Source organism: Phaethon aethereus, assembly GCF_964289735.1.
Source record: "Phaethon aethereus genome assembly, chromosome: W".
Taxonomy (NCBI): domain Eukaryota; kingdom Metazoa; phylum Chordata; class Aves; order Phaethontiformes; family Phaethontidae; genus Phaethon; species Phaethon aethereus.
Window position 1 is genome coordinate 38,836,203 of NC_138581.1, and position 26,489 is coordinate 38,862,691.

General features: G+C 43.1%; 1 protein-coding gene across 1 annotated transcript in view; it reads right to left on the minus strand.

Moving 5' to 3' along the window:
* Window positions 1-13,546: 13,546 nt before the first annotated feature.
* Window positions 13,547-26,489, minus strand: part of LOC309415196 (zinc finger protein 608-like) — a gene marked incomplete at both ends in the record, with an annotated part of 95,295 nt that continues 82,352 nt past the window's right edge. Inside the window, 7 exon segments of the mRNA XM_082012645.1 lie at window positions 13,547-13,632; window positions 14,898-15,051; window positions 16,010-16,182; window positions 16,697-17,111; window positions 20,912-22,266; window positions 22,269-23,365; window positions 23,825-23,912. Of these exon segments, the coding sequence (XP_081868771.1) occupies window positions 13,547-13,632; window positions 14,898-15,051; window positions 16,010-16,182; window positions 16,697-17,111; window positions 20,912-22,266; window positions 22,269-23,365; window positions 23,825-23,912 (3,368 nt within the window).

Genomic DNA, 26,489 nt, shown 5'->3' on the forward strand with positions numbered 1-26,489 from the left:
CTGGAAAGAATGTCCTATTAGGAGTGGCTAAGGACTTTGGGTTTGTCTAGCTTGGAGAGAAGGAGGCTGAGGGGTGACCTCATTGCTCTCTACAGCTTCCTGAGGAGGGGTAGTGGAGAGGGAAGTGCTGATCTCTTCTCCCTGGTATCCAGTGAGAAGACATGTGGGAATGGTTAAAAACTGTGCCGGGGGAGGTTCAGACTAGACATTAGGAACCATTTCTTTACTGAGAGGGTGGTCAAACACTGGAGCAGGCTTCCTGGAGAGGTGGTCAATGCCCCATGCCTGTCAGTGTTTAAGAGGCATTTGGACAATGCCCTTAATAACATGCTTTAGCTTCTGGTCAGCCCTGAAGTGGTCAGGCAGTTGGACTAGATGATCATTGTAGGTCCCTTCCAACTGAAAATATCTCTCATTATCCTACTCTGATTTGATTGGCAATAAATGAAATTAATTTCCCCAAGTCAAGTCCGTTTTGCCCATGACGGTAATTGTTGGGATCACTCTGCATGGCTCGACCTTAAGGAGAAGGAGCTGTGGCGTTGATCTGCACGGCTCGACCTTAAGGAGGAGCTGTGGCATTGAGAAGCTGGTAAACAGCTGGACATCTGCACGGCTTGGCCTTGAGGAGAAGGAGCTGTGATAAACAACTAAGAAGAAGCAAAGGAGTGCAGGAACACGTGCAAGCAGCAAATCCTGACTGTGTGAGAGGCGCATGGACAGCGCGTGATATTTTGTATATAGCCAATCGCAATAATGTGTGTAACAAGCTGTAACCAATCATGAGTGTGTGCGCAGTGACTAAGCAAAAATTATGATATATATTGGAGTCAGACAAGACAATAAAGGGCTTCGGAGTATAACTCTCATAGAGTTGTGAAGTCCATCCTTCTCCCGCAGGTAATTGCTGAGTAATCTCCCCATCCTTATAGAATCATAGAATAGTTTGGGTTGGAAGGGACCTTTAAAGGTCATCTAGTCTAACCCTCCCTGCTATGAGCAGGGACATCTTCAACTAGATCAGGTTCCTCAGAGCCCCATCCAACCTGACCTTATCTCAACCCATCAGCCTTTTGTCATATTTTTCTCTCCCCTGTCCAGTTGAGGATGGTCAAGGTCAACCCACCAGAAATTTATAGTATACACAGCTGCTCTACAAAAGTATTAGAGATTTAAGAACCACTAATATCACACAAGGTTATTAGGGGCCTTTTTCAAGTCTACTGAAATCAATGGTAAGAGCTCCACTTCTGTTTTCTGGCTTGGGTCCCACATCAACACCCAGGAGAGGACAGTATTGCAGGCCCAGTAGGGAAGGCATGGGATCGTTGTAGGTGCACACTATTAACTGAATCCCAGGGAGCACTTCTGAGGATATGGATTAGTAGCTGTGTGGTACCTTCAGATTCTGCTATCTACACCTATGACACACCTCTCAAAGTGAGCCACAGGAAAGCAAGTTGAAACAAATCCTAAGAAAGTACAAAAACAACTTTTTACTTTATTCTGATTGCCAAATTATTTAAGGCAGGTATAAAAATGAAAGCCTTCAATATACATTTTACATAAAATAAACTAGATTATAGCATAAAACAAGTAACCAGGCAGTTAAAAGTCTGTCTTCTAAAACTGTATAATTGTAGACATTAAAAAAAGACTGCAGGACTATTCAAGTAAGAGAACAATCACAGATGTCTTCGGGTATGCAGGCTATTGGGTTATTTACCATTCAAGATTATAAAAAAAGACATTCCATTATTCACAGATGCTTATTATTTGCCCATTTTAAATTCATATATTTATGTGCAACACAGTCTTTGTGGTACTGGCAACCCCATGGCTTCCAAATATATATCTTTCACAATATACAATTACAATGAAACAGTGAATACAGTAACATTTTACACTGATGCATCTTAATAGGCACCACCAAATAGACATCTACATTGTACCAAAGTGTCATCACAGTTAGCTTTTCTGGCAGCTTGTGGGAAATACCAGAAGGATATGCAAGGTTCAAGCACACTCCTACATAATGTTATTTATTTACAATTAAAAGGCAAGAGAAAAAAAAAAAGAACAGAAAGGAAACAAGAAACAGCCTTTCATGGTTGACACTTTCTAAACATGACAAATACATTTCTCCTTTACTGTGTGGTTTGCAGCAGACCCTGTGTGTGAGCCTGGTTACTGATACAAAATAGTAAAGTCTATATATATTTATATATATATATTTTTATATATGCACATATATACATAAACAGAAGTTTAATTACAGCAACAATTGTTATTCTGTCATAAAATCTGCAATTTACAAAAATTAAATGACTGGTTTTTACCTGACATTAAGGCATTTCAAATTAACACCATGGAACTAATGTCTGTAATAAAGCACTTCCTCATGTGATCCAGTCACATGACAATGTACATTTCCAAACTCTTCATTCTCTGAAAAGAGAAAGAAGAATGTTTTAGTATAGGGTGTCCTTTTTACCCAACATTCATATATATATATGACGCGGAAGTCTCGGACATGACGCGTACGACCACTATAATCAGGTCAATGCCGTTTATTGTCTTGTCTGACTCCAATATATATCATAATTTTCGCTTAGTCACTGCGCACACACTCATGATTGGTTACAACTTGTTACACACATTATTGCAATTGGCTATATACAAGATATCACGCGCTGTCCACGCGCCCCTCACACAGTCAGGATTCACTGCTTGCAGGTGTCCCGGTTTTTCTTGCTTCTTCTTAGCTGTTTACCACAGCTCCTTCTCCTCAAGGCCGAGCCCTGCAGAGCAGGGCCCTGCAGAGCCCACACAGCCACCATAACCCTTCTGGCAGATTGAAAAGGGATTGCCCGGGGAGGAAAGAGACAGACAGAAGGTGTCCTGTCCTGTTTGGGTTGCTAATGTTACCCATACATTTTCTTTTGGCTGAGGTGGCATCCAGATTGCGAAGACACTTGATAGTGTCAAGATGTGTCCGATGATGACGATGGTGACTGTTCCACCCATGGTTTTACCCATTTTGCGGGTACCCAATGAGTTCCAGAATCTGTAATGACACAAGCATAACCTCGTCCCCAGGTTAGCAGTTGAAAAGGTCCTTTCTCCTTCCGCAAATAATTTAACACATATAAGGCTTTATTCAAATGTTCTTAGGGTAATGTGGTAGCCTCTCCCCCTTTTTGTTTTGAGCGTGTTTATCTAACAAAGCTCATTCATTGGGTGTGTAAGACACTCGTTTGAATTATTAGCTAGCCAGGCATTCCTTAGTACCTTTTGAACCATTCCTTGTAGACAGTGTAATAAACACGGTACAATAAGCATTATTATTAAGATAACAAATAATAAAACAAGAGGAAAACCCATTCCAACACTTTCAAACTGTCCGCCGTATTTCCTAACTGCACAATCAGTCCTAGTGGATGTTTCCGTTCCCCTCCTGAATTAACTATCATAAGTGAGATGCTCTCAGCAGGTGATCATCTGTGAGCATAGGCTGTTGTTATCTTTTTAGTAATTTTCTGCAATGCTTGCTGTTGATCCTCGTCCAGTTGACGGCGCTCTGGAGCCTCCACCGAAGACCCCAGGAGCGGCATCAAAGGCCTCAGATCATCATTAGTATTTCCGCAAATATTTCGAACCCACTGTATATCCCCCATTAATTTTTGGACATCAGAAAGATTTTCTATTTTCGAATTAATCTTTATTTTTTGTGGGCGGACCGCTCCACTGGTAATAATCCAGCCCAAATATTGCCATGGTCCCTTCTTTTGAATTTTTTCCAGCGCTATTTTTAAACCGCATTTTCCTAAATCATGCTCTAAGTGCTGTAGAATGTGGTCTGCATTCAATTGTGTCCCTGCTATTAATATATCATCCATATGATGATACATTATTAAATCTGGATACTTTTTCCAGACCGGCTCTAGAGCCCATGCCACAATGTCTGACACATCGTAGGTGAATTTTTCATTCCTTGTGGTAATACTACCCAATGATACCTCTTTGCTGGCTCTCCTTTATTTACCGATGGTACCGTAAAGGCAAACTTCTCTGCATCCTCAGCTGCTAAGGGAATGGTAAAAAAGCAATTGAAATATACTCTTTGATTCCCTGTAAAAGAAATGATACATTTGTGACAATAATTACAACGACATAGAACAAACCTACAACACCGTTTTACAAATATGGCATATTGAAGTTCCTGCTCTTGAACGTCCAGGGAGAGCCGCTGAAACAGTCAACGAGCCGTCATTCCGCATACAAAAGAGTGAAAGCATCAGCTGGCGGTACGTCGGAGTTGACTGCGTCCATGGGACGTGTGACAGGATCTTCTGGTCTTACTGCCGGCCGTACCGACCTGGCCGGTACCCACTTCGCTCCGTCCACTCCCCCTCTGCCAAGGCCTCTTGTCTCATGCCTCGCCAATGTTGGGCAGGGTCGGATCGTGACTTGGGGGAAGAATCATCCCAGGCAGCCCCCTCCTGTTGCAGCACGGGCGACCAGCGCTCATGTTCTGGGTCAGGAGGCGGGGGCCAAGGAGGACTCGCCACCTCCATTGGTTGTGTTAGCGAGGGGGCAGGGATGTGGGGGGGAGGGCGGGCAGGGGGCGCTCGTTCTCATCATCCCCAGCTCGGCCTCCCTTCTCTCCTGAGGCTGTGGCAGCGGCAGCTGCTGCCGCCGCCGTCCGCTCTGATTTTATCGCCTTTATAGAGTCTCTGACTAATTGCCAGGTTGTTAACACTTTCGCAGCTGTATGATCCTCTTTAGAGGCTGACTCAAACCCAGTTTCCCTGCTTTCTCCCAGGTAGGTAACTCAAAAGCTGTTGCAGAATCTGCTGCTAGCCCCTGGCTCTTCAAAACAGTCTCCAATAGCAATCGCCACGTTGTTGCTGCTCGCCCATCTCCTTTCGAGACTCGCCCCATTGATCTTTCACACAGGCACACAGGGGAACATTGAGTACATTGTTCTGGGCAACGTTGTCCCGTCTTGTCCTCACATACATCATCGTAGATCTGTTTCTCTGACTTATCTAATGCAGCCGGTTCACCCGGTGCATCTGGCACCTCAGGAGGTGCAGTCGGAGTCGCTGAAGGTCCTGGACTCGGTTAAAAAGGGATTGGTTGAAGACGGTTTAACAGCCTCCTCCATATCAGCTGCAGCTTTTCTCTCTGCCTTTAAGGCTTTTAATGTGGTTAATATCAACTTCCACGCCGTCACTTGTTGGGATCACCCTGCATGGCTCGACCTTAAGGAGAAGGAGCTGTGGCACTGAGAAGCTGGTAAACAGCTGGATATCTGCACGGCTCGGCCTTGAGGAGAAGGAGCTGTGATAAACAACTAAGAAGAAGCGAGGAAAACAGGAACACCTGCAAGCAACAATCCTGACTGTGTGAGGGGCGCGTGGACAGCGCGTGATATTTTGTATATAGCCAATTGCAATAGTGTGTGTAACAAGTTGTAACCAATCATGAGTGTGTGCGCAGTGACTAAGCGAAAATTATGATATATATTGGAGTCAGACAAGACAATAAACGGCTTCGGAATATAACTCTCATAGAGTTGTGAAGTCCATCCTTCTCCCGCAACTGGTGACCCCGACATGATACGATCTCTGGGATCTCATCGTTGAACACCGGTCGAGCGCAGAGGACGCCGCAGGAGAAGCCCGGTTGGAAGAATTGCAGTCAGCGGGACTGACGCAAGGAAAAAGAAAAAGGAATACGTTGCAACGGAGAAGCACCCAGCGAGGTGAGGTGAGCAACCGGGGCGGCATGGGGCAGAACACATCGCGTGAAGAAGGGGCGATAGTCAGACTCCTGCTGCATATGCTCTCTAAGAGAGGACTGAAATATGATGAATATACACTTAGAAGGCTTCTAATTTGGAGCCGAAAGAAAGGGTACCCCCCCGATCCGTCTGTGGCGTTTAGGGCAGAGACGTGGGAGGAGATCGGAAAAATGTTATGGGAGCATATTGAGAAAACTGCTGCAGAGTTAGTGACGGCGTGGAAGTTGATATTAACCACATTAAAAGCCTTAAAGGCAGAGAGAAAAGCTGCAGCTGATGTGGAGGAGGCTGTTAAACTGCTTTCAACCAATCCCTTCTTAACCGAGTCAGAGGGTCCGGGACCTTCAGCGACTCCGAATGCACCGCCTGAGGTGCCAGATGCACCGGGTGAACCGGCCACATTAGATAAGTCAGGGAAACAGATCTACGATGATATATGTGAGGGCAAGACGGGACAAAGCTGCCCAGAACAATGTACTCAATGTTCCTCTGTGTGCCCATGTGAAAGATTGATGGGGCGGGCTTCACCACCCCCGAAACCACCCAGACTTAACCAATCGAAAGCCGTAGTTTTGAAGCCCTCAGCCGAGCCCCTGCCACCTTTACGGCCCCCGTTGCCTGATAGCAGCGACGAAGAAGAGCCTGTTGTAGAGACTATAGGGAGGCAAGAGCCTAGAATGAAAGGCGACCCTAGAGAGCGGTGGAAAGACGTTTTTTTAGGAGCGATGAAAGACGAGGAAACAGAGTTACCGATGGCATTTCCTGTTAGTGTACAGCCTCACGGGCCCAATCGCTGGGACCCATTTCACTGGGACTTGATTAAGAAAGTGCGGAAGGCAGTGCAAAATTACGGCTTGCAATCACCTTTCACGCAAACTCTATTAGATAACATATTCACGGGAATGATTCTTACACCATGGGATTGTCGGCAGATGATAGATATGTTGTTGACACCAACCCAAAGGTTATTGTGGGCAGACAGATGGTATAAACTCTGTATGCAAGAAGCCCTGAGAAACCTGGAGCGTCAAGACGGCGATGCACTTCAGAACATTACTATGGAACAAATGACAGGCCAGGGACTGTTTGTGGATGTTAGATTGCAAGCTCAGCTGCCCTTAGAAGCCTTGCAATTAGTTGGGCGACTAGCATTGAATGCATTGCGAACAGTCCCTGAGGAGGGAAAGAGGCAACCATCTTATACTCAAATTAGACAAGGGAGAGATGAACCATATATGTCTTTTGTTGATCGTCTGAGAGACACTTTGAATAAAGTGTATACCAATGAAGAGGCAAAACTAGCAGTGTTGTTGAATTTAGCAGTAGAAAATGCCAATGTAGATTGTAAAAGAATTTTGTTAACTTTGCCAAAAGAAGCAACGTTAGTACAAATGGTAGAAGCCTGCAACAGAGTAGGCTCTGCCACACATCAGGCAGAAACACTCGCAAGTGCCTTTGCAGCAGCAATTAAGCCATTTATAAATGGAAAAGGGGAGAAAAAATGTTTTAATTGTGGAAAAACAGGCCATTTTAGAGCTCAGTGCAAGGCCACAAGGAAAGGACCTAGGCAGATTGAGACAGGTCATAAATCCTTCCAACAAGGACCCTTTCAGCAAGGAATAGGCCCAGCAGGAGCACCATGTGGTCGATGTCAAAAATTTGGTCATCAAGCCTCAGAATGTTGTTCAAAGTATCATCGGGATGGTATGAAATTGGGAAACGGGCGACCGAGCACGAAGGCACCCCACACGACGACACAAATGGGGAAGCACCACCAGGCTGCTTGGCAAGCCTCAGCGCCCAAACCAGAGGGAGCGCCGGAATGGACGTGGAAACAACAGTAGAAGTTACCTTATGGGACATGTCGGTTTATGATGTCCCGACTAACGCGAATGGACCATTAGGATATGGATTGAGTGCTTTGTTGTTAGGACGATCTTCAGCAACAAAGCAGGGACTTTTTGTTCTCCCTGGAGTCATTGACGAAAAAGGCCATATTGTGCCAACCACTAGTCCTTGGAACACACCTGTTTTTGTGATTCCAAAGAAAAGTGGAAAATGGAGACTATTACATGACTTGTGAGAAGTCAATAAGGTATAGTGGACATGGGAGCCTTGCAACCAGGGCTACCATCTCCCTGTATGATACTGAAGTATTGGAAGCTTTTGATCATAGATCTCAAAGATTGCTTTTTTACAATCCCTCTGCATGAAGATGATGCCAAACATTTTGCATTCTCAGTCCCAAGTACAAACAAGGCGCAACCCATGCAAAGATATCATTGGACAGTATTGCCACAAGGCATGAAAAATTCACCCACGATGTGTCAAATTTATGTAATTGGGCTTTACAGCCAATCAGAAAAAGGTGGCCTCAATATCTCATCTATCATTATATGGATGACATATTGTTGGCCGGTGATCAGTTAAATCCGGAAGAAATGATCAGGGAGCTCGTTGAGCTTTTAAGACAAAGTGGGCTGCAAGTGGCGCCAGAAAAGATACAAGCTGAAGCGCCTTGGAGGTACTTGGGGTGGATGATCACTGAAACGTCGGTAACCCCCCAGAAGGTTGAATTAAGAATTCAGATTAAAACATTAAATGATGTACAAAAATTGGTAGGAGATGTTAACTGGATTCGACCTATTTGTGGGATCACAAACCAAGATATGGAGCCCTTGGTTCAGCTCTTGCAAGGGGATAGCAGGTTAAACTCTCCTCAGCAATTGACCAAGGAAGCCTGGGAAGCAGTAGCAAACATTTCTGAAAAGGTAACTCAAGCATTTAGTTCTAGGATAGACCCCTCGATAGGGAACACTTTGGCAGTAGTCAATCATGAGCGACATCCCTATGCGCTTATAATACAGTAGATAACAAAGCCAGAATCAAAAGCTGAGAATTTTAGAGTGGGTCTTTTTACCTCAGTAGCACAGAAAAACCATCACCATGAAAGTAGAGTGTTTTGCAAATTTGATTATGAAAGGGCGCAACAGAATTATTGATATGTCGGCAAAGGACCTGAAAACAATTTTAATACCATTACAACAAGAATATTTGACTTGGGCTTTGCAGCACTCGGTTCCCTTCCAAACTGCATTAGCAGAATTTGAGGGTGACATTTAGATTCATTATCCATCACACAAAATGTTTACCTTTAAAAAAACCAAAAAAACTCCCCCAAAAAACCCCAAAAAACAACCCAAACATGAAGTAGAAGAAAAATCAAAGTGTAGTCAATATCCAGTTCAAGGTGCTACAGTATTTATGGATGGTGGTGGGAAAACACGCAAGGCAGCAATAGTATGGCGAGAGCATGGCGAATGGAAAGAACGGGTACTTGTCGTGCCAGGATCAGTTCAAAAGGTAGAACTACAGGCAGTAATTGAAGCCTTTAAATTATGGTCTGAAGAACCTGTGAATATAATTACTGATTCTTTATATGTAGTTGGAGTACTCCAAAGATTGGAAGGTTCAATCCTCAGACAGGTACAGCAGGAACAGCTATATCAACAATTTAGAACGCTTTGGGTTTTATTGCAGAAAAGACGACATCCTTATTACGTTATGCATATACGCAGCCATACCAACCTTCCAGGGGAATTGGTGGAAGGAAATGCAAGAGCTGATCGGCTGACTGCCGCAGTATGGGCTGAACCTGCTCCGGACCGTTTAGGTCAAGCACAAGCCTCTCATGCCTTTTTCCATCAATCTGCCAAAGTTTTAGCGAGACAATTTAATCTAAGTGCAGATGACGCTAGAGCTATTATACAGACTTGTGCTGATTGTCAACAAATAGGCCCAGGAATCGCAATTACAGTTAGTCCCCGACGATTGCATTCGCTACAACCTATGGCAGATGGATGTGACACATGTTGCTGACTTTGGAAGATTTAAATATGTTCATGTTTCAATTGATTTCTATTCTGCAATAGTTTGGGCCACTGCACAAACAGGAGAAACTAGTAGATATGTACAAAAGCATTTGCGAGCTGCATTCGCAGCCCATGGTATACCCCTACAAATTAAAACCGATAATGGTCCTTGTTATGTAGCCCAGTCAACCCAAAGTTTTTTTGCTCAATGGGGAGTGACACATGTTACTGGAATACCGCATTCCCCAACTGGACAAGCTATTGTTGAACGAATGAATCATTCCCTGAAGCGTTTATTGCAAAAACAAAAAGGGGGAGAGGCTACCATACCACCCCAAGAACATTTGAATAAAGCCTTATATGTGTTAAATTATTTCCGTCTAGCAGAAGGAGAAACATGTAAAAGGAATGACAGGAAGTCTGTTTGAGTTAACACAAAATGTGCAAGTAAAAGTTAAAGATTTGGAAAAGAATATGTGGGAAGGACCTTTTCAACTGCTAACCTGGGGACGAGGTTATGCTTGTGTCATTGCAGATTCTGGAACTCATTGGGTACCCACAAAATGGGTAAAACCATGGGTGAAACAGTCACCATCGTCATCGTCGGACACATCTTGACACTATCAGGTGTCATCGCAATCTGGATGCCACCTCAGCCAAAAGAAAATGTATGGGTAAATCACACTGAAATTAGCAGTATCATGAGAGGAACATGGAAAGCTTTTAGGGCAAAGTGCTCTATAACTACAAATCCTTTGGTAAGATATAATATTGGTTTTCATAGCTTTATACAAGCACTTTTTCCATCACCAGAAGTAGCTTCTATCGCTAGGAGTAGTACAGCTAGAATTGTTTGCCTTGTAACATTCTGCTATTAATTTAAGCATAGTTGATATGTGACTGCTGGATTATGGTAAGATGCCGTGTGAACAAAGCCTACGAACCAATAGACGGGGTGGCTGTGGCGCGTGCAGCACGTCTGGCCAGCGGGCACATGCGCCATAGGTTCCCTGTGTTGAAAGGTGACAACCGAGGCGTGTTCCGACACTCGCTGGCCACGTGTGTCGAAACTTGTTCCTTGGCAAATGTATAAATACCGGGATTTCCCGAAGAGCAGGGGGATCGGTGTATGGCAAGGCCATCGTTGCCTCCGTGGGGACGCCCACGTAAAGCTGGCACCTACCGACTGCTGGGCTGAGTTCGCGGCACAGGACAATACAAGCATGTACAGATGGTCCATCTTCCTCACAGTCCTTAGGTTGCAAATGATCCATGAGGTTTTGTTTTTAGATAAACAAAAAGGGGGAGATGTTGGGATCACCCTGCATGGCTCGACCTTAAGGAGAAGGAGCTGTGGCGTTGATCTGCATGGCTCGACCTTAAGGAGAAGGAGCTGTGGCACTGAGAAGCTGGTAAACAGCTGGATATCTGCACGGCTCGGCCTTGAGGAGAAGGAGCTGTGATAAACAACTAAGAAGAAGCGAGGAAAACAGGAACACCTGCAAGCAACAATCCTGACTGTGTGAGGGGCGCGTGGACAGCGCGTGATATTTTGTATATAGCCAATTGCAATAGTGTGTGTAACAAGTTGTAACCAATCATGAGTGTGTGCGCAGTGACTAAGCGAAAATTATGATATATATTGGAGTCAGACAAGACAATAAACGGCTTCAGAATATAACTCTCATAGAGTTGTGAAGTCCATCCTTCTCCCGCAGTCACTAACTCTGCAGCGGTTTTATCTCCGTTCCCAATATGTTCCTATAACATTTTTCCTATCTCCTCCCACGTCTCTGCCTTAAACGCCACAGACGGATCGGGGGGGTACCCTTTTTGGCACCAAATTAGAAGCCTTCTAAGTGTATATTCATCATATTTCAGTCCTCTCTTAGAGAGCATATGCGGCAGGAGTCTGACCATCGCCCCTTCTTCATGCGATGCATTCTGCCTTTCGTTCTTTTAATGTCTCTAGGATCAACCTCCAGAGCGTCGGAAACTTGATACTGTCTTTGTTGCCTGTGCTGACTTTATTCCTCAGTGCTGCACCAATTCCTTCCCAAATCGGGATCTCAAAAGTCTCATTTACTGAGGGAATTAGTCCTTTTTGCCGTGCCCATACCAATAATCTTTTTAGGCCGGCTTCCTCATACTGTACACCTCTCTTAGAGAGGATTAGTTGGAAGAGCTTAACCACTGCTTCTTCCTCTTTTGTTAGCGTGGACCCCATCTCCTCCCCAGCCGCTCACCTGATCAGGGCGAGATTCCAACAGTTTCCTCGGTTGCGCTAGCGACTTCCAGGCACCGGGGCAGTGCCTGCTACGGCTGGCTTCCGCACCCCCTTTGCTGTCTCTTCTGCTCCGGGAAGCATCGACGAGAGGGTCCCTGTTTGGGCACCACCTGACGCGGAAGTCTCAGACACGACGCGTACGACCAATATGATCAGGTCAATGCTGTTTATTGTCTTGTCTGACTCCAATATATATCATAATTTTCGCTTAGTCACTGCGCACACACTCATGATTGGTTACAGCTTGTTACACACATTATTGCAATTGGCTATATACAAAATATCACGCGCTGTCCACGCGCCCCTCACACAGTCAGGATGCGCTGCTTGCAGGTGTCCCTGTTTTTCTTGCTTCTTCTTAGCTGTTTACCACAGCTCCTTCTCCTCAAGGCTGAGCCCTGCAGATATCCAGCTGTTTACCAGCTTCTCAATGCCACAGCTCCTTCTCCTTAAGGTCGAGCCGTGCAGCTCAACGCCACAGCTCCTTCTCCTTAAGGTCGAGCCGTGCAGAGTGATCCCAACATATATATACTGTGAAATGAAATCCGCACAGTACTCTCAATCCCAAGTGGAAAAGACAGCAAGTCATGTCCTCTTCCCTCCCTTGTCAAGCTAACAAATAACTATACTAACAATGCTAACAAATAACATGTCGGGATTTATCTTCTGAGTTCTGAAACTCTACCATGCATCAGGCCTTTCAGAGCTAGAGACCTTTTTCATTCAAATAATTCAAGCTAAGAGTCCTGTAATGGTGACTTGTTTCAACCATTTTGAGTTTCAGCCATGTTGACTCTGAAAGTCACATTGTTACGTGAAACATATTGGTTATATGTTATATATATGGTTATATATATATATGAAACATATGGTTATTGGTGAAAGACACCAATAAACATGAAACTTTATAGTACTATCTAATACATTAAACACTCTGAGACTTAACATGGAAGTGATGAAAGACACCCTACTGTTAAGGGTGTTCTGTGTTTTTCACTTAAAATGGGATGATTATTATAAAGAACAGTCTGTCTCCTGTTCAAAGTTGAAGAGTAATTCCAACTGAAAGCTTAGTAAATAACTAAGAGGCAAATGCATGGGATTTGTATGTAACTTAAAAATAATGTAACCTCCCTAACAAACCCTTCTGGAAATAAAATCAGCAAACCAGAAAGATTTGCAGATTAGATAAAAGCATACGTTTACCTGCTAGTAGATAGATCTAACTGAATTTGAAGTTTAAACTACTTTTAAAAATCATTTGGATCTTAATTATATTTCATAACCGCTTGTTTTATCTTAATAATAACAATACCTAAAACATAGCCTATAGAAAATCTCAGAAGACAGACTATTTGTTCCCTCTTAATGATTTGTATTACAAATAAAGGACACAATTCAAGTACAAAATGTCATCTTAAAGAGAATAAAACTACAGTTAACCCAAAGTCCAGCCAACCTCTTTCCCCACCTTAAAAATTGTGTCTTAAAAGGAAATATATACCTTCAGGCTATAAAATTTATGATTTCCTTTCTCCTCTCTGTATTAAGATGTATAATTCAACATTTACCGGATATTTACCTTCTTTGTGCAGGAAACATACCAGAGGCAGATGCCCGAGCAGCCACCTGCTGAGTAGCGACAAGGGCAGCAGAGGTCAGTCCTGAAGAAAAGAAGAAACAAAAGAACGTGGATGTACTTCTGGTTTTAATGGATTTTTGTGGTCAGAGAAATGGTAGGAAGAGTCTCTAATGCAAACAAATAAAAAACCCCTACCATCAGAAAATGGCTTTTAATACTACACAAACAGCACGTTTCAGGCAATAGTATTGACAGTCTGCCCAGCATGACCAATATGCCTTCATATAGTATACTGACTTCTTGATAGGTATTTTACAAGAATGTACAGCATTTCAACTTACTGTATTCCTTTCCAAGTATTGCACCGCATGATGCTAAATGGTTTCTATACATTTCTGAATGGGAAGCTCAGTAGAAATAATAAGTAACAGGAAACAACAGGAATCAAAAGTCACAGTGAATTACAGAAACAACACGCTAGCTGCTCAGAATACAATACAATACAATTTTTTGATAAAAACGTATAATTTCTACAGTTTTCCTACTGAACAAAAATAATGCATCCCATAAGTCATGTGGAATTACTGAATCAAAATGAGACATTTCAAGACTTTTACACAGGAAAAATAACCATGAAGGGACTGAGTGAGCATAATGAATTTATGTCATTTTAGCTACCAACTGTGATAGCATGTACTTTGCTGTATGGGAGCAAATCTTCTTTTAATTCCCCTAGAATCCAGGGTTAGAGAAAAACAGTCAAAGACTGGTATAAAACCTAGGGAGAATGAATCATGTGTTACTGTGCTGCTTTTTCCCTGACTGCAACTTTGTGCACTGCATTTGCCAAAATGCAAAGGATTCTTTTTCAGATGCTCCAACAGTAATGAATTCAAACCCTTGTGACTGCAATGCCTTGTATGTAAAATAAGTTCAGTATAAAAAGCTTTTGTCTTTGCTACACTTCTTTCATTGCTTACACAACCCTAATTATATAAAAATGGGTTTTTTTTGTTTGGGGTGTTTTTTTGCCACCTTTCAAGCAGTTAATGTCAGTTTGCAGTAGGATTCAAAACATTCACGTGAATAACAGCCTAACTGGTAAATCCTTAATAATGCTCTGACAACCAGTTTTGGAAACAAAACTTGCTATTTCTCAGGCCTGAAGATATTTATTTGATGTTTTTCCCTGCTGTGAATTTTCAAGCCTTCTTCCTAAATATAAAGCACTTTTTGACTTAACAGAGGGATCTCTATTCAAAACGCTTCATGTATATATGACTTGCAATGTCAAGGTAACAACTTCACAAGGCAAGCTAATCCCACCATTAGAAACCTTCTGCTCACCTTGAAATGGGTCATATCGACCAGGTATAAGTGGGTAACCCATTCCAACATGTGTGTGATGGTGTGTATGGAGATGACTCTGACTAAAAGGAGAATGATGGTCTTGTTCTCTCTCTGCTTCCCGTTCACACTCAGCTGCAGATTTTTCCACAGGCTGACAATAAAAAGGTGAAAGAAAACTGATGTGAGAATTTTAAAAGGGAGGGAATCACAAAAAAAAATCCACTTACTAATATTACCCTGCAACGACCTTTCAAATTCAAATAATGAAGCTGATTTCTTCTGATGAAGAAATCTCTCTACTGGAGATTTGCACTTGATCTTAGCCTAAAGCTGGTGTATCTGGTTAATGGAAGATTTTCAAGTCACAGAGATTTTGAGGTGACACACTGCAGCATGAAGCCATCATGCTGACCACTAGTTTCGGGTTCTCTTAAGCCTGGCTGACTTGCAAATGCCTGAACAACCTATCTGAGCTGTTAGGAGCTGATGTAAATTAGTTCTCAGCCTTCTTTAATGCATTCTGGGGATCAAGCCTGCCTGAGCAGCAAGAAAAAAAATTCTTTTAAAAATAGAATCAAGTCAGTGACTTGCTCACAATGAAAACCAGAACCAACCTACCTGAATGGAGAACAACAGTGTTTGCTCCAACATGGAAATTTCAGAGATTTCCATGGAAATCTTCAGAAACAAATGCTTTTCAGAAACAGAGGTTATCTGCTTTTCGGAAGATATGGATGGCTTCATGGCAAATATACTGAGGGGATATTGCCAAATCTCACAGCCCAGCTTTTTATTTCATCATCTGTTTACAAACAGGAGCTTTCTGTTTAAGTGCAACTCTGCACCAATGGGTATTTCTGAATATAGTTTTCTATATGAGTCCATTCATTCAAGTTAAGAAGACTGAGCACAGGACTCTTTTTTTATGTGTCACTTCCAATTTATGCCAAGAAAGCGTCCTGACTTCATATTACTTTTATTTTAAACAGCAGTATAAAGAAGCATTATGCATTCATAGCTTGATGCTAGACTGTGTGTGCTTCTTAAAATGATGTTCTCTACCCCTCCCCAAATGTACTGCTCTTCAGTAACAATAGATGAAGCCTTACAATGGGGGACTTGCTGCAATATTGGTTGGCATGCTGCTGGAGCAAATCCAGTGCTTTGGACTCAGTGGTTGATTTCACATTGATGCTCGGACTGGTATTGACTTTCTCTGCCTCTTCTCTCCCTGCTATCTTCCCATAAACATGATAATGAAATCCTGGAGTGAGATAGGTCCCTGCAGGTAAACAATAAATGCCGCATCAAGTTACTGTTTTTACAGTTTGGTTATATCAAGGTAGGAGGATGGGATGCCAGGACAGAGGGCAACATCAAAAAGGATCATGTGATTATCAAATTGCATCTATTTTTTTTCACCTAATTTGCTCTGGTGAATGAAGGCTATAGAGGGCTGAGCTCATAGCCATTTTAGACATTTATGGGTTCTCTTTAAGTGAAAGGAATAATAGTTATAATGGTTGTGACAGTAAGTGCTTAGAATATTTTTCTAGGCAATAAACTATCTGTCAGTCTAACAGCAATAGCAGACTGTCAAGGGTTGAGGAAACTGTAACTGGGAACTCTGACAGTTCATAAAAGGAACATCCAAATACAGAATGAGTTTCATCTATGGAACTTTTCCTAGCACAAGCAAAACAAAGCTGCTAACAGAAATATTAAAATGCAGGCTTTACTGCACTTTGAGCGTGTAAACCTTTACTAGTGTGCAAGGCAAGTTTCAGAATACATACCAGGATAGCTGTGCATTAGGACAGGAGAGACTGCATGATAGGCTGGATGGTTGGGATCGTACATCTGTGGATAAAGATAAGCATGCAAGTATTGGATATATGACTGATGCTGACTCATTGGTGAGGAAACTGCCACTCTAGCACCCTGAGAGTCCTTCCAATTTACAGAAGTCTTTCGATCATCGTTTTTTATCTTGCTCTCATCCACTGATTGAGAATCAGAACGCTTGAACTCTTTAGGCTCCTCTTTAATGCTTGCTAATAAGACAGGAAGGTTAGGTTGGGAACTTTCCTTGTTAGGTGTTTTTCTAGGGATGTCTTCTTTTAACTTTTTCTCACGATCAAGTTCTGATTTTTGCTGATCGAGGTCTTTGGGATGATAAACATAATGATGCCATGTTCGTGAATCTGGGTCCTAATATGGAGCAGAAAAATTTTTTTTCTCAACTTCAATGTTGAAATGAGATTATTATTGATATTTCCAATATTTCAGTTAATGCATTTTTAATAGCTGGTTTAATAACATATCTGCATTACATGATAGAGAGGTTTGCTTGCTGCACAGTGCCTTGAGCTCCAAGTCAAACCAATATTCCCATGAAAGAGTAAAAGACTATTATCAATATTTAGTTCAATTGCTTTATCTTATATCCTCCTTCATGCCTTTAACTAGCTTAATCATTAAATACATATGCATTGTATCAAAGTTCTCAGACCATACTATATATGAAATATAAATAATATAATGGTTAATATAAACCCACAGAGAGATTTTCCCACTAGAGAGCAAAAAATATCTGTCAACCACAAAACTAAAGCTGCCTAATAATATGTCGGAGCACTTAGATTACCTGAAACAATGAACCTGAAAAGCTGATCTAGCTGGAAAGATGATTATGCTGCCTCTGATATTACAAACACTCATGAACCAGTGGAAGTCAGACATTTAGGCAGACTCCTTCAGCTGACAGTCACTCTTATTTTAAGTTTGTAAAATTACACACATATAAGTATTTACAGGATCAGGACCACAAGGTTTAAAGAACATGTACAGGATATCACAAATACATTTTTGCATAATATATTATGCAGAACTGTTAATAAGTATGTTCTAGAAGTAAGTAGGTGAGTTCTTTGCAAGACTACATCAAATCAGTACTGAACAATAACAGGAAATTTTTCTTTTAAATACAAGATATGCAAGAGCTAACTGTAAACATTGTCTCTAACAGATATACATTCATGGCACATGCAACAGAAACATAAGCACAGAACTAGAAGCTTGGATAGTCTGGTTCAAATACTCATTTTAATCAGCAGAAATCTTCTTCTCATGCCCATACCATCCCATTTCCTTTATAGCTCCCTAAATCCTATTCACCTGACCCCACTGTACCTTGAAAGACAGCCCATTAGGGTGAAGTCTGGGATGTACCATATACCAGAACATGAAAGCATTCAACACTGAGGCTCTGGTTCAGAGCATAGAGACAGTAACATTGCCTCGAATGAAAGCAATATGACATCTAGTAAGGTCAGCCTGACACAAGATGAAATTTAGGTTCTATTTAAGTCGGTGACAAAACTATACTGATGTCAGTGGAGAGATGATTTCATCCATTGTATAGGTGTGCCGGCTGCGGTTAAACCACAACAATAGGTCTGTAGGGGTTTGGGGTTGGCTGAGGAGGGAAGGGGAACTTAACTATTTGTTGTGGTCTAACCCCAGCCAGCAAATAAGCACCACACAGCCATAACTCTGAACGTCCCCCACTTCCTTCTTCTTCCCCCCAGCTTATATACTGAGCAAAAAAGCCTGGAGGGAGGAAGACTCTCCACTGGTCGACAAGGTTTGGGTTAGAAATCGTTTGGCTGAACTGAACACTCACAAATCCATGGGCCCTGATGGGATGCACCCGTGAGTGCTGAGGGAGCTGGCTGATGTTGTTGCAACACCTCTCCATCATTTTTGAAAAATCATGGAGAACAGGAGAGGTGCCTGAGGACTGGAGGAAAGCCAATGTCACCCCAGTCTTCAAAAAGGGCAAGAAGGAAGACCTGGGAAATTATAGACCGGTCAGCCTCACCTCCATCCCTGGGAAGGTGATGGAACAGCTCCCTCTGGAGGCCGTCTCTAGGCACATGGATGAAAAGAAAGTTATCAGGAGTAGTCAGCATGGATTCACCAAGTGGAGATCGCGCTTGACCAACCTGATAGCCTTCTATGATGGAGTGACTAGCTGGGTAGATGAAGGGAGAGCAGTGGATGTGGTTTACCTTGACTTCAGTAAGGCTTTTGACACTGTCTCCCATAACATCCTCATAGTGAAGCTCAGGAAGTATGGGTTGGATGAGTGGACTGTGAGATGGATGGAGAACCGGCAAAGCAACAGAGCTCAAAGGGCTGTGGTCAGCGGCGCAGAGTCCAGTTGGAGGCCTGTAGCTAGTGGTGTTCCCCAGGGATCAGTACTGGGTCCAGTTTTGTTCAACATCTTCATCAATGACCTAGATGAAAGGTTGGAATGTACCCTCAGCAAGTTTGCTGACGATACAAAACTGGGAGGAGTGGCTGATACACCAGGAGTCTGTGCTGCCATTCAATGGGTTCTGGACAGACTGGAGAGTTGGGCGGAGGGGAACCTCATGAAATTTAACAAGGACAAGTGTAGAGTTCTGCACCTGGGGAGGAACAACCCCATGCACCAGTACAGGTTAGGGGTTGACCTTCTGGAAAGCAGCTCCATGGAGAAGGACCTTGGAGTCCTGGTAGACAATAAGTTATCCATGGGACAGCAATGTGCCCTGGTGGCCCAGAGGGCCAATGGTATCCTGGGGTGCATTAAGAGTGTGACCAGCAGGTCGAGAGAGGTTATCCTCCCCCTCTACTCTGTGCTGGTGAGGCCTCATCTGGAGTATTGTGTCCAGTTCTGGGCTCCCCAGTTCAAGAGAGACAGGGAACTTTTGGAGAGAGTCCAACGGAGGGCTACGAGGATGATTAAGGGACTGGAACATTTCTCATATGAGGAAAGGCTGAGAGACCTGGGGCTGTTTAGTCTGGAGAAGAGAAGGCTGAGAGGGGACCTTATCAATGTCTATCAATATCTGAAGGGTGGCTATCAGGAGGATGGAGCCAGTGTCTTTTCAGTAGTGCCCAGTGACAGGATGAGGGGCAATGGGCACAAACTGCAGCACAGGAAGTTCCACCTCAACATGAGAAAAACTTCTCTACTGTGAGGGTGACGGAGCGCTGGAATAGGCTGCCCAGAGGGGTTGTAGAGTTTCCTTCTCTGGAGACCTTCAAAACCCAACTGGACGCGTTCCTGTGCAACCTGCCCTAGGTGATCCTGCCTTGGCAGGGGGGTTGGACCAGATGATCTTCAGAAGTCCCTTCCAACCCCTTACCATTCTGTGATTCTGTGATTCTGTGATTCTGTGATTCTGTGATGTCGTATGGTATGGAATATCCCTTTGGCCAGTTTGGGTCAGCTGTCCTGGCTGTGTCCCCTCCCAGCTTCCTGTGCACCCCCCCACCTTCTCACTTGCAGGCCAGCATGAGAAGCTGGACAGTCCTTGACTGCTTAGCAACAACTAAAAACATCAGTATGTTATTAACATTATTTTCATCCCAAATCCAAACCACAGCACTATATCAGCTATCAGGAAGAAAATTAACTCTATCCCAGATGAAACCAGGACACTATTTCAAAAAGGTCACCTTGAGTTAAGATAAAGAGCTGAGCTTCAAGCCAACTCTTCAAAGAATCAGCTCATCCATCTTTATGGTAAATGCCAACTGTCATTTAACACACAAAAAACCAAAACACTCCAATCTGTGTTTCAAATCCACTTTGTCCTCTCACAACGAAAGCTTCTTATTTTGCTCATAAATTCTCATTTCTGAACTTATCAAATTGCTTGGAATTTACATCTAAAAGAGAAATCTAATTCTATTTTATCATTGCATGCAATTGAAAATAGTCTATTCATACTTTAAGTCTGGATTCAGTCATCACCTTGCTAGTTTTTTTCTTTTCAAACAGCTCAGCTGGAAGGCCTGTTGGTCTATTCACAGACTACAATACTATCCAGCATGAAAAAAGCATGTCAGAGATTGGTTGACTGCAAGGGTAAAAGAACATAGCAAAAACAGAGACAAAATCTTACATGATTTCATTGTAAGTCAAGACACATTTTTTCTCTTTCCTGTGATCTCACCTGTTTAAATCTTGTGGTCAGATCTACTCCTGTTTTCTTCATGGAGTCCATAACAGATTTCATCTCCACAGCTTCCTTTATGAGCTTGTGGTTTTCCATTTGTTTGGCTTTGATACTGTCAGACTGAAGCTGCTGCTGGTGATTGGAAAATATCTGTGATTTGCTCATCTCCTCGCCTTTGTTAGTGATTGATGATTGGTGATAGCGATTGATGATTGATGATTGATGATAAAAAGTGTTATTTTTACTTGACTCTGGAGTTGAAGTGGCCTTTGAAATAGTAGCAGATGGGTTATTTTTCTGCTTATTATCACCGTTGCCAATTTCCTTCAAGGGGGGTTCATTTTTCCCTTCACAGTCTCTCCCAGTTTGTGCCATTTTCTGTTCTGCTAGTCTCTGGTCCTCATAGTATTTTTCATGCTGCTGTCTGTAAGCAGGGTTAGAGGCCATTAAGGACTTTTGGTCCATATAGAGTCCATAAGCATACTGTCCATAAAAAAGTGATTGGGCAAGTGCAGGGTGTCTTTGCGTTATTACTGACTGATGTTGTGGCTGCAAATTAGTGGAACTGGTTTCACTTTTCTTGGAATCTGACAGTTCTGTCTTCTTTTTTTCAGCCTCTTCCTCAGATTCTTTTTTGGTCTTCAGTCCCTGTGGGGCACAGTCCTGTCCAGAGTGCATGTAACTTGGAGAATAATAAGGTCTGTAGCCATGGTAATAGGGAGAATGGGACTCTTTTGCTTGAGCCGATACTGTTGTGGCTGAAGAATATTCTTTTACAACACTGTCCTTATTAGATATAATATCCGAAGGAGAGCTGGCCTTTGAATTCATGCCCTCTGACCTGCTGTCCGAGCCACCGTCATCAGCCGCATCAGAAATATCCGAGTAAGCAGGGTTGTTGGTTTTAGTAGCTGCAGTATCTCCACCACTTTGTGTCAACACATGCAGGGGCACAATTGAAGATTGTCCATTCACCGAAGTGCTGCATTCCATCCTGGAGGCACTTCCTATAGAAGGGCTGGATGCATTGTCTGTGAACGTGTAAACCTTATCAGCTTCAGCCTTAATACTTGCCATCCTGCTCTCTTGAGACTCTGACAGTCCATTAGTTAACACTTCATTTTTATTGAGATGGTCCTTTAAAAAATGTCCAGATAAATCTTTCCCAGACCCTTTTGAATCCTCCAACTTTCCCAGATCAGAATCCATCTTAGGGCTTTCAGTGTCTTTGCTTTCTTTGTGTTTTAGCTTTCTCTTCTCCTTTTTCCTTCTGTCTTTGAGTGATGTGACAGCTGCGTTTACAGTGCTTGGCAATTCCATAACTGAGGGCTTTGGTTGAATAGGTTTAGCAGAGGGCTCTTTGGTGTAGCCTGAACAACAGTAGTTGTTAGAGAAGGAATTCCCAGTATTGTCCCTGTAGTGGTGGTTGTAAAGGCTGCAGTAGGTATAGCTATTAATTGGGGAGGAGTCAGTGCTAGCGCTGGGGCAATGGGCCTGTCCATTTTCAGTTTAGAAAGGTATTTATCCACTTTGCAATGATTAGCTTTTTTGCCTTTGTCTTTATCACCCAAAATTTTCTTGTCTATCAACCCTTCAGCCTCCAATTTGGGCATTTCAGTTTGCAAAGTGCCATCTGCTACCAAACAATTGCCCAGTGTGGATGCCATATCAGAAATTACCGGAAGGCTTGTCAATTCACTGTTCAGACCCTTCTTTTTGCCAGAATTCTTGCCATTTTTGGAACTGATAACTGAACTGGGACCATTGCCAGTCAGCTCCCTTTTTCCTTTGGGTGTCCCTGGGGTAGTGATGGAGGAAGGAGACGTCGGTGCTTTTAATGTATCAAAGCTTGACAAATTTGTGTTTGGCTCACTGCATTGAAGTGCCACATTACTCAGTGCTTCCTCGCAGTCTGAAATTTTGTCTTCACTGTCAGGGTCAAACTCCAGTTTGTTTTCTGGATCTAAATGTGCATGAGCCTGGTGGTATCGGAGTCCATTAACGTGCTTGTACATTTCGTTGTAGTTGAGGTGAGGACAATCAATCAGGACTGAAGAAGGGCAACCTTGGTCCAAAAAAGTAGCCTCAAGTTTTCCCTGTGGAGTGGTGGGAGAGCTTCTAGAGTTAGTACGAGCACATTTTCCAGATTTATTGTCCTCTGAACTGGAGTTCAATTCTAGCTCCACTGGAGGCTTATTTTTCCTCTTGTTTGTGGATGAGGGGTTGGCTTCGACATCATCCACAGCACAGTTTGGTGTTGTCCTGCACCCACTTGCATTAAGGCTGCCCCTCCTTCCCTTCCTATTGGCACCACCTTGATTCTTATTCTGAAGTCCTCTAGACTCTGTAAAATTCGCATCATTTCCAGGTACAGCTGCAGTGGACCTTGCCCGCTTTCCTCTGCCCCGGCCTCCTCGCATTTCCGGGTGACTTGTTGGTGATTCACAAAACCTATATAAACAAGAACAGATGTCATCAGCAGGAGCCATGAACTGAATAAATAGAAAAACAACAACACCTCCCATAATATAACCTTCAGCCATGTTAAAGGAAGGTTGTCCTTCTTCCAAATGAGAACACTGCAGTCTCAAAGGGAATGTCATTAAAAAAAGACAAAAATGGAAATGAAACATCTAACTAGAACAACAAAGAGAAAAAGTTTCCAAACTTATAAAAATGTATTTTTAAATTAATTCCCCTTTGAATTAATTCCCCACATATTTCCACTTCCCTCTCAAATAAAAACTTTCACCCTAATGTCCTTTTCAGTGTGGAACAGAGAATTATTCATTCACTGGTGCATGTTTTTAATTATACACAGTTGTTTTTTATTAATCTCTGTAGTCTCTTGACAGAGATTGGGGAGTGAAAATACAGTAGAGAAAAAACAGACCCAGAATGATTGCCTACCTCGGAGGGGCCCAATCATGCTTTGTGCAATCCAGCAGCATTCCCACATAAGTCTTGTTCTTCCATGTAACATTTACTACTAGGACACCTGCCAATATGAGAAAAACAATTATCACAGTGAGAACAAGAACTGGGGTAGAGTTTTTGTCTTGTTCTTGTTTGTTTGCTTGTTTTTCTTCCCCACAGAGTGAGACCTTTATTCGTATTTCTTTTCTAAAGTTTTGGTATATATTCCTCCTCTTTTCTGGTTTCAGTGACCTCAAGTTAAAACCTACAGGAAAGAGGGCGAACAAGAGTGCATATGTGAATGTGTATGGATGTAAGAGAGAATGTGTGCCTGTGTGACTGAGAGTGTGTGTAATCAAGATACAGCTGACAGAAGGAAATGGTGTTTCATGAAATCATAGAATCATAGAATAGTTCGGGTTGGAAGGGACCTTTAAAGGACATCTAGTCCAACCCCCCTGCAATGAGCAGGGACATCTTCAACTAGATCAGGTTGCTCAGACTGCCGTCAAACCTGACCTTGAATGTTTCCAGGGATGGGGCATCTACCACCTCCCTGGAAAACCCGTGCCAGTATTTCACCACCCTCATTGTCAAAAATTTCTTCCTTATATCTAGTCTAAATCTACCCTCTTTTAGTTTAAAACCATTACCCCTTGTCCTAACTCACCAGGTCCTGCTAAAAAGTTTGCCCCCATCTTTCTTTTAAGCCCCCTTTAAGTACTGAAAGGCTGCCATAAAGTGTCCCCAGAGCCTTCTCTTCTCCCAGATGAACAACCCCAACTCTCTAAGCCTCTCCTCATAGCAGAGGTGTTCCATCCCTCTGATGATTTTTGTGGCCCTCCTCTGGACCCACTCCAACAGGTCCATGTCTTTCCTGTGCTGAGGACTCCAGAACTGCATGCAGTACTGTCATGGTTTAACCACATCTGGCAACTAAGCACCACGCAGCTGTTCGCTCACCCCCCCACAGTGGGATGGGGGGGAGAAGCGGAAGAGTAAAAGTGAGGAAACTCATGGTTTGAGATAAAGACAGTTTAATAAGGAAAGTAAACACCGAGCATGCAAACAGAGCAAAACAAGGAATTGATTCACCACTCCCCATGGGCAGGCAGATGTTCAGCCATCTCCAGGGAAGCAGGGCTGCATCATGTGTAATGGTTTCTTGGGAAGACAGACACCATAACTCTGAACTTCCCTCCACCCCTTGCTGCTTCTTTGTCCCAGCTTTATATACTGAACATGTCGTCATATGGTGTGGAATAACCCTTTGGCCAGCCTGGGTCAGCTGTCCTGGCTGTGTCCCCTCCCAGCTTCCCATGCACCCCCAGCCTCCTCACTGTCAGGCCAGCATGAAAAGCTGGACAGTCCTTGACTACCTAACAACTGAAAACATCAGCACGTTATCAACATTTTTTCATCCCAAAACCAAAACACAGCCTCACACTAGCTTCTATGAAGAAAAATAACTCTATCCCAGGCTGAAACCAGGACAAGTACTCCAGGTGGGGTCTCACCAGAGCAGAGAGGCAGAATTATCTCCCTCGACCTGCTGGCCACACTTCTTTTGATGCAGCCCAGGATATGGTTGTCCTTCTGGGCCACCAGTACCCCCAAGTCCTTCTCAGTAGGGCTGCTCTCAATCCCTTCATCCCCCAGCCTGTACTGATACCTGGGGTTGCCCCAACCCAGGTGCAGGACCCTGCACTTGGCCTCATTGAACCTCATGAGGTTCACACACGCCCATTCCTCCAGCTTGTCCAGGTCCCTCTGGATGGCATTCCGTCCCTCAGGCATGTCAACCCCACCACTCAGCTTGGTGTCACCTGCAAACTTGATGAGGGTGCACTTGAGCCTACTGTCTATGTCACTGATGAAGATATTAGAGTTCTGGTCCCAATACGGATCCCTGAGGGACACCACTCGTCACTGATCTCCATCTGGACATTGAGCCATTGACCACTACCCTCTGACTGTGACCATCCAGGCAGTTCCTCATCCACCCAACAGTCCACCCATCAAATCCATATCTCTCCAATGTTGTGGGGGACTGTGTCAAAGGCCTTACAGAAGTCCAGATGACATCGGTAGCTCTTCCCTTGTCCACTGATGTGGTCACTCCATCATAGAAGGCCACTAGGTTGGTCAGGCAAGACTTGCCCTTGCTGGCTGTCTCTAATCACCTCCCTGTCCTCCCTGTGATTCGAGATGTAGGACATGTATTTGCCATGTCCTGCTGTAAAATGGCAACACTCACATCTTAATTTTGCTTTTATTGCCCATAATTTCTTTTGTTTGGCAGCCAGTCAGCATAAACTGAGCACCATTTGCAGTTTTTAAATTAGTATGTGACTGAGAAGAATTTTCTTTACTTTGAATAATATGGTTATGATGTTTCTATTTATGTGAAATTGCATACATCCAAACACAGAAAAACACATACATGTATGTGTTGTAAGTTTTTTGTTTAGCAGAGAGAGATACAAATATGTATTATTTGCTTTACCTTTTCCTCTGCGGAAAGAGAGGTATTACACATGAAATTACAACCATATATTAAAGCTAAGAGTAATCAGAATACACATATTTAGTAAGAGGACTACTTTTAAAAAATGTAATTGCTTTTCTAATTAAGACTTCTATTAAAATGTAAATACAC